This window comes from Strongylocentrotus purpuratus, unplaced genomic scaffold (assembly GCF_000002235.5).
Source record: "Strongylocentrotus purpuratus isolate Spur 01 unplaced genomic scaffold, Spur_5.0 spur5_scaffold_7, whole genome shotgun sequence".
In the NCBI taxonomy this organism is placed as follows: Eukaryota; Metazoa; Echinodermata; class Echinoidea; order Camarodonta; family Strongylocentrotidae; genus Strongylocentrotus; species Strongylocentrotus purpuratus.
Window position 1 is genome coordinate 39,000,572 of NW_022145613.1, and position 9,302 is coordinate 39,009,873.

The following is a 9,302-nucleotide window of genomic DNA, read 5'->3' on the forward strand; positions in this document are numbered from 1 at the left end:
GGGCCGAGCGTGCCTTGGCCCCCCCCCCGCAAAAAAAAAAAAAAAAAAGGAGAGAGAGAGAAGGAAAAAAAGGGAAAGAGGAGAGAAAGGGAAAAAAGAAGAGGAAGAAGAAAAGAAAAGAGGGAAGAAGGAGATCGGGGGGGGGGGGAAGGACTTGCCTCCTCCTTCCCCCCCCCCCAATAAAAAAATAAAAGAGAAGGAAGGAAAGGGAAAGAAAAAAGATAAAGAGGAGATAAAGGGAAGGACAAAATAGGAAGAAGAAAAGAAAAGAAGGGGGATATCAGTTGCAATTTTCCCGCCAACAAGTTGTGGATCGAGGGGGGGGGGGGCAAAAGACCCTAGCCTCCCCCCCCCCGTCCCCGCTAAAAAAAGAGAGAAGGAAGGAAAAGGAAAAGAGGAGAGCTAAAAGGGAACAAAAAGAGGAAGAAAAAAAGAAAAGGGAGAAAAGAAGCGGAGATCAGTTGCGGTTAATCCCGCCAAAAATGTGTGGAGCGGGTTGGGGACCAAAATGACCGTGCCCCTCCCCCTGGCTCTTAAAAAAAAAAAAAAAAAAAAAAATGCCAATGGCTGACCTAAAAAAGGTGACCTCACCCCCCCCCCCCAACGGAACAAAATGTCAAATTTTCAAATTTCGAGACCAAAAAAAAAAAAAGTGTCCGCTCCCACCCCCCCCCCCCCCCCCCCCGCTTATTTAGCGGCTGGCTGAGTCGTTACGATTTTTTTTCGGACAAAAAAAAAGTGGGCCCCCCCCCTAAGAAATCCTGGATCCGCGCCTGGTTATTAGCATTATTTTTATTATTATTGTCATCATTTTCATTATTATTATCATTATCATTATTTGTATCATTATTATTATTATTACTATTACTATTATTATTATTATTATTATTATTATTATTATCATTATTATTATTATTATCATCATTATTATTATCATCATTATTATTATTGTTATTATTGTTATTATTGTTATTATTATCATTACCATCATTATTATTAATGTTATTATTATCATTATTATTAATATCATTATTATTATTATTACGACCTTACCGTCAAGTCCTGAGTTTCAGATACTACTATCTTCACAAGAGCCATCCGTATCTCAGATTTCAATGTAGGGTCAATGTATCTTCGTGAAACCTGGGATAAGACGAAATATTCAAAGGGATAGGTTTAATAGTGATGACGGTGTAGATAAAGAAGGTTGGAAGATAAAAAAAAAGGGAGAGAGGAGAGAGAAAGGGGAAAAGATATAATATAAATAGAAAGGAGTGGAGAGAGAGAGAGAGAAGAGAGAAGGGAAACAAGAAAGAGAGAAGAGAGAATAATAATAATAATAATAGTAACAATAATAATTCGGTTCTTGTATAGCGCATAATACGTTATGAAATAACATCTCTATGCGCTTCCAAAAAGCTTTGGACTTTATTACCCTAGCTTCAGAAGAGAGAAGAGAAAGAAGAAAGAGAGAAGGAACGGGAAGGAGGGAGAGGGAGAGAGAGATAGAGAGAGAGAGAGAGAGATAGAGAGAGGGTGGGGGATGCTGGCGGACCTTTAACTTACCATATTCATTATAGCGAGTGCGTAGTTCATCACGTCTTCTTGATGTACTCTCACCATCTCATCATCAATAACGACGAACACTTCGAGGTATCTCTGACCCCCTTCTTGTAAATGTTCCCCTTCTTCCTGACCAGCGGCCATTTTATCAGCAAAGATTGGCCCGGGGAGCGACACATTACCCCCTTCCCAGGAACCTTGGTCCCGTAGATATAGATCTGGTTCTTCGGTGTATTCTGGTGCTGTTTTACAGAAACGACCGTCAAGAAGAATAAAAAGATTTTTTAAAAGAAGAATAAATAGTTTTTTTAAATGACGAATAGTTTACTTATATTGTTGGTTAAAATAAAAGCTTGAAGACATATTCATAAAATTGATACTTTACATTAGTAATATTGGGGTCTTCAGCAGTAATTCCAATGAATCCAAACGACTCCATGGCTCATGTAACTTACCGTATACTTCCTCGCAAAATGTATCATTACTGGAAGTATCGTTCCCGTCAAAATCCCTGGTTTCATTATAGGTGTAATATATATCTTGACCGTCACTGCCGTCATCATAATCGTCGTCGGCGTCATCGTGCACATAAGAGGATGAAGCAGACGACGAGTTATGAGAAGTTTGTCGACTTCTACCCGATGTTCGTTTGTAAACAATGTGAGCCTTTTCGCCATTAAACTCGTCTTGAGTCTCGCGACGGTATCGAGAGTCATGATGGTCTTTTAATGGAGTAATGTACACATCTGTATCATCATGGCTTATTAGACCACGCTGTCAAGAAAAGTACAACAAGTTGTTCAGAAATGGATTCAAGTTTGAGTTTTTATTGCCTACAATGATATATAGATTAGGCTACAGTGGTGTTCTACGAAGAAGAAATATAAGTACGATAATCAAATTGAATGAGATATAAACAATTCATCGGAGGCATTCGACAGAGATTCCGGTGTAAAACTAGATTTTTGGGTTTCGAATTTCCTTGTTATCTCAGTCATTCACAAAGAACATGGGGAGAAATGCCAACATTATTACACAAATGTATAACAACTGGAATATTATACATAATAACAGAGGTACGATATATGCTCCCTAGATAATTTGTACGAGATCAGTTTCCTTTAAAAATCATGTACAAACGCTTGTGTTTAATTCTTAATTATTCCTAAATGCACCTTGAGCACTCCACAGAATGGATTTGGTGCTATATAAATTACATTAATTATCATTATCATAACTAACCAAATTCCTATCTTCAATCTTGGACCTAACAGTAAACCCAACCTTATCCCTGAACCATACCCTGAGTTCTAACCAAATACTTTTGACGGAATAAAATCCGGAGCAATTATTGATGGAATACCGATCCGAGGATATGATTTTTAAACATTAGGGATCTGAATAGTTTTGTGTGCATTATGCCAAAATGATGATTACCTTTTTAAAAAAGTATTAATTTTGAAAAATATTTGTGCATTATTTTCGTTTGTGACTGTAATGGTCTTACCAGTCCGTTACATGTACTCAGAGCTCCAGCAGATTCACCCATATGAGATATAAGATGGGCAAAGTAATAGCAGTCCCGCTCAGAAATCTCCTCTTCTGTTATCGTACCGTCTGAACCAACTCGTTCCACAATCAATCCTTGCCTTAGTAACCAGGGGTTTGGTTGGAGACGGGCGTGGTATTGTTGACCAAACGCGTTGAATTTCACCTCACGCTCTCGTGGTGTGACTAGTTCTGAGTCTACGCTTCGTTTGTTGACGATTGGTTTTGGGTCGACATACACCGGTGCTGTGAAATCATAATCTGTTAAGGAAATATCATAATAACATATCTTTTACAAGATTGAAATATTTCTTTCAATATGTATATTTTACTCTATTCTATTCAGAAGACAAGGGTGTGGTTTTGAAGGATCCACTTATGGCGCATCAGGACAGTTCTTACTGTATGTCACTTTCATTTTTATTGTGTAACGAAAAAGTCATCATAAAATTATGCCTCCAGTCATTCAGTATTTTCAGATAAGAATCACTTTTATTCGAAATAATAGCGGCAACAACATTAAAAGAGAAAGAAAGTAAATATTTATCTCAAGTCCATGGCGCATTGTCGTTTATATTGGTAGGGTATGTTGACATACATGAATATGGACAGTCAACCTGTCCGAAACGTCGAGTCTACTCTCCTGCTCCTGCTCTGCAACTCTACTCAACTCTTCAACTCAATCCAGTCTTCTACTCAAACCTCTCATCCTATCTACAACTTTCTGGTTTACAGTCCTTTTCAGGACTATACTCACTTCTGAAAGATACTCTTCCTTCCAATCTCCACTTTCTCGCCTTTCTATTTTCACTTCTATTTTCTATCCACTTTCCTTAGTCCTTCTAGGACTTTACACATGGTGTACCGTAAATCTCTACCGTGATTATACATGAATATGTTGATGGTTACAACAGACATCGACTCATTTCTTATTAGTCATGATGATGGTGATGATGATGATGATGGTGATGGTGATGATAGTGATGATGATAGCTTTTTGTATACTCTGTATTTGATCGAATTCAATGAATGAGAGTTTTCATCGTGATAATGAGAGTGAATTTATTTTAAGGTCCAGTCGGGCTGTTTACCCCGATTTCGACTATACATTTTTTCCCAATCAATGTCATCCGCCTCCAATAATGAAAATAGATGAGGCTCCCCCTATCATACAGGTCCCAGCTTACCTTCGATGGAGTGGTGATTGCTGGTGTAGAGTTGAAGGTCTTCTTTCGAAAGTTTAAAACCCCTCTGAACCGTACAAAGAACAAAAATATATGAGATTAGTAATAGAACTACGGGAGTAACAAACCCGTTTTTATTAACTTTTATTTCATATTATGTTCATCTAAATTAACACGTAATTAATGGGGGAGGGGGGGGGGGGGGGGCACACCCATAGTCCGTTTGTAGGCCAATGCATGTGTATGGAAAAATCTTTCTAGTGAAAATATAATTTGAGTTACTTCGGGTATCACATAATGTTGGAAAATGGATAATGTGATCATCCGACACCTACTTCATTTTTATCTTGCCTTGGTCTGGGCTTTATAGTATAGGATTAATGTTAGGGTTGCAATTGGGATTTAGGTTGAATTTAGAGTTAAACTTAGGTCTAGGTTCAATGCTTGGTCTAAGAGTGATGTTAATATGCCTAGTGTCGCAGGGGTACGTACGAGTGGTAGAACTGGTTGAAGTAATATGAGTTTATGACTCTGTTCATGGGGAAATGCCCCTGTTGGGACGCAGGGCTACCTTCATTATTCCAGCTAGGATCAATCAGTATCTGGAAAGGTCACTGCATATCAACCTCACATAATTAAATTGCGAGATAATATTTTTCCCAAAGTTCTTTAAGATAACTTCAGTGATTGCGACCAAGTAATTTGTAGACTAAAACTAATTCTGAAAAATTACAATGTACACATTTCATAAAACCTGTCATTTCATCATTCCTTGGGTCATTATGAGGGGAAAACCCATGCTCTTTAACAATGGTATCCGTCTAATGCATGCAAAAAGCCCCCATTTAATCAGTGGTTGCAAGATCCAAGGCAAACATAAACAAGATTAAAAATACGAACTCGGATTACCCTTTTCTAAGATAAGATAAAGAAAGAATGTTAAAGTAGACCTATAAGACACAGATAATGTTTATCATAAGAATTTAAATTTCTATATATATAGTGGATGTGCAAAGAAATATGGGAAAGTATTCACTCACTAAACACCCTGCTCACTAAAAGCAGCAACAACAACAACAAAACAACAACATGTATTTGCAACTGAACTAAAAAAAGGTTCTATCTGAAAACTAATACGAATTGTGGATTTTGTAATAAAAAAAAAAGGGGGGGGGGGTCCACTTCCCACCCCTGCAAGCTGTGCATTTCTTTAGTAATAAGTTAAAAACAGGATCAAATAAAGATTCATTAACAATCAAACTTGCCCTCGAACTCCTTTTGGTTTCCATAGTTGCTAGTCCTGCTTCAAACGATAATAAAATAATAAGGTTGAATTGTAGTAAAAATTTCATCTTTGCCGCTTAAATTGATCGCACCATTGATATTCACAAGAAATATTCGTTTAACTTTTAATTGTTACGCTCCAGGGTATGGATCTCTTATTGTTGTCATTAAGATTTCATAATCATTTCAATGAGCATCATAGCAATGATTGCTGCGCAGTCATCGCGCTCTTGTAAACTATTGTGACGCAATAATTTGTAATCGATACGGCAGCGCGTAAACGCCTTATCGATCATGAACATAATTATTGGCACCTGCAGCGTTTATAATTTTGAATTAAAAAAAAAAAAAATCTTTGCTTAGTCGGGCATAAGAACCAAATGAACAGATGCCTATCATTTATATATGGATAAATACATACATATTAAAAAAAAGGTATATTCATTGAAAATCTATGATAATTATAACCTTAAATTGAAATAGCTTTTTTTCTTCGAAGTTGACATGTATTCATATTTTCACTAACTCGACCCTACTCATTTTTATTCCTCTTTGAATTAAACATTATGAACTATTTAATATATCCACTTGATTATTCTATATTGGGTTTCTAGATGCAAGGGGGAAGCCCCGGCGAAGAAAGAATACCAATATTTCCATGATTTGGTGTCTCCAAATCTTCTTACTCACTGATTATACCTCTTGACACCATATATAACCGGATCTTGATTATGAAGTTGCCTCATAAACAATACTTGATAAGGGATGCCTGGCCAATTAACCCCTATATCTTACATGTTCCTGATCTTACCATGCGACCTCACAGTACTGACAGGAATATTAAAGATAACAATTCTATTTACATACCCTTAAGGAACAAATAGTTTGATCATTCCATTCAGCTGAGTTTTGATAAGCTATATAATGACGGTGTTTTGGGAAGGATCCGCCTTCTTGTGATTTGTTATTGGGTAAGATTATGAAGACGAGAAACAAGAATGAAAAAAATATATAGATGAAGAATATAAATAGCTAGGTTTGATCGGGTTGTCAGATATATTTTATCGACTGGTAAGCTGATGATTGTCCTTTCAGTCTGAAACGCTGTGCATCGGTTTTCAACAATCGACGGATATTTTGCGAGTTAAGACGTGAGAATGGAGACTCCTGTTGACGAAGTCATGAACTCTGTGACAGTCGATGAAGGGTGCAATGAGCAAGCCAATGACCATGCCAATGACGATGGCGATGACCAGGACGATGTCCAGAGCGATGTCCAGGGCGATTACCAGACGGATAGCCATTACGAAGTTCACGCTGAGGAAGAATGCGATGACGACGACGACGACAATATCCGGGTTGATGATTTGGCCGATGACAAAGCCGGCAATCACGCTGATGATCAGGCAAAAGAAACGGAAATCGAACAAAGTTCCAAGCAACAAAATACCAGCTCAGACGATGGTTCTTCACAGGTGCGTATAATAAAAAGAAACACTAAAAATGGCGTATAATATTATATAGAATAGCTCGTCTTTCTTCTTCAACAACAAAAATAACTATTATAAATTATGACGGTCGATACGTAATCCTTTTTACATGAGCATCTACCGAAAAGGGAGCGTTATATTTGCCTCATGACGTATTACTTCTCGACATCATGTCATAAGAATTAGCAATGTCATGTGTGAATGGCATAAATGATCGATCTAGAATAGGAGAGGATTGGAGCATATTCTTGAGTATTTCATTGCCATAAACTTTTGTTGATGATCTTGTAACGTAATTAGAAACTAAACAATTATCATGAAGTTCATCAGCGCCGAGTACCAGTGGCTTGAAAGGGCAACATTCTTTCAAATCTATCTGAAATGAAAAACTTTAGAATGATGAAAGAAAATAATGGCTTTAAAAGGCGAGCTTCATGAACTATGTAAATCATGGTATCGGCTTATTTCTGAATTTCTTTATTTCTTTCATAGAATTCAACAAATGTCATCACAAATCAGCCAAAGTCCTCAATCAAGGCTCCGTCTCCTATGCCCACCAGCGATTCTAAAGAAGGCGAACAAGATACGATTCACAGCACAGCTGTAAACGACATTGATGTTGAAGTCGAAGGTAGTTCAAAGCTCGACTACGAACTGGCGATCGTACCAGGAGCATGTCTATCAGCGTCAGCAGGGATGGGGTCAGCATCAAAGGAGCTATGTAACGGGTTTACTGACCTTGAATGCAGGTACCCTAACGTTGGTTGCGAGCTGTCGTGTGGATGCGAAGATGGATTACAGCTCGTAAGCGACTGCACAATGGAGCTCTGCAGCGCGAATTGTATTCTTGGTTGGCTCGCCTGCTCACTCGGTCTCGCCTTGGATACGAAGGCGACTTGGAACCAAGATGGAGTTGAGTTTGAGGTACTTGGAACCGGTATCGAAACATCACAGGGAAAAGTTCTTCGGGTGCTAGGATCAGGGATTGGTATAATTGATAGTGAGAAAAGAGAGACGGTGAAAATGAAGAGGAAAGCAAAAGAAGTACAGCGAGCTCAGAAGGCGGCGACGAAAGAAAAGGAGAACATGGTAGAGAAAGCAACTGAACTCGAGATGTCTGGCGAAGACAATACTACTGCTGAAATCGAAGACTAAGACGAGAATGTAGCAATTCAAGAAGATCATTCAAAAACTTGGTAACTGTAGTTAAGACAATTTCGTCACATAATTTCATCACAAGATGATTCGATCAGGCATGATGAAAGCAATATATCGTCTGCTGATCAGGGAACCAAACTTAATTTTCATAGTAATATTAAGGAAATATATATATATATATATCTTCATCTAAAGCCTTACGCTTTCACTTCTATTTCATCTACCTCTCATGTATATCCTCTTTACCTTATAAAATAAATACTCTATGTTTTTCATTTGATATTTCTTGTCCCTTTCTTCTCGTTTAATGATAAATTTCGCCGACTATATAATTTTATATGATGTTCACGAAACAAAGTATTTTGTATTCTTCGACTTGAAAGAAGAGAGAGAGAGAGAGAGAGAGAGAATGTATAGGGTATTTATATAATGTATATTGTTAGCTTACCCATGTAAAATACTACTTGTACGATTCTAAGCATGAAACGTATTAAATGTTTTTTTTTGGTAAGTGCATTATATATAATATGTCTGGACAATTTCGTCAGAGGTTATTTAAACATTGGTTCGAATAAGACGTGGTAAAAGTTTGTTCGAGATTAGTTTTTCACATACTCTTTATCGTAATTTTCTATGAGAATAAGTTTCTTTTTGCTTGTCTTCTTTCGTTTGGTTTAATGATAACTCAGTTGTAAATAAAGTTGTTTATAAAAAATTATTTTTGCAGCTTTAAATTAAAATGTGTTTAATTTCTTTCTGTACATAATCTATAATAATAATACGCTAAGGCTCCGCGGGGGGCGCGACGTCTCGGCGAGCCTTTGTATTCTATTGTTTTTTAATGAGATCGCCGACCCAAGTTGGTGCGGCTATCTCCTCCTGAACCCTGCCCTCGGGGTACCCGTGCCCGGTGCCATCGTCCGCGGGAGAGTCTACTCTAGCGAATTGGCTATACTCCGCCCGAGGTTCTCCTCCGTGTCGACGTCCAGGGCGAAAACAGACGCGACATGCATAATGCAGGATATGCGTGACGACAGAGATACCTCATGGATATTCAACATTGCATCCGTAGACA

General features: G+C 37.8%; 1 protein-coding gene across 1 annotated transcript; it reads left to right on the forward strand.

The window, feature by feature from the left end:
• Positions 1-6,629: 6,629 nt before the first annotated feature.
• LOC756129 (acidic repeat-containing protein) lies at positions 6,630-8,852 on the forward strand. The gene is made up of 2 exons (XM_001193609.4): positions 6,630-7,054; positions 7,562-8,852. The coding sequence occupies exons 1-2, from the start codon at positions 6,737-6,739 to the stop codon at positions 8,222-8,224; spliced, it is 981 nt and encodes a 326-aa protein (XP_001193609.2). The 5' UTR covers positions 6,630-6,736; the 3' UTR covers positions 8,225-8,852.
• The last annotated feature ends 450 nt before the right edge of the window (positions 8,853-9,302 follow it).

What these genes read in the sequence shown, in the direction of transcription:
- LOC756129 (XM_001193609.4), top strand. Translation starts at nt 6,737, where the DNA reads ATGGAGACTCCTGTTGACGAAGTCATGAACTCTGTGACAGTCGATGAA. An exon ending in CAGACGATGGTTCTTCACAG is followed by an intron (nt 7,055 to 7,561) that starts GTGCGTATAATA and finishes TTTCTTTCATAG; the next exon opens with AATTCAACAAATGTCATCAC.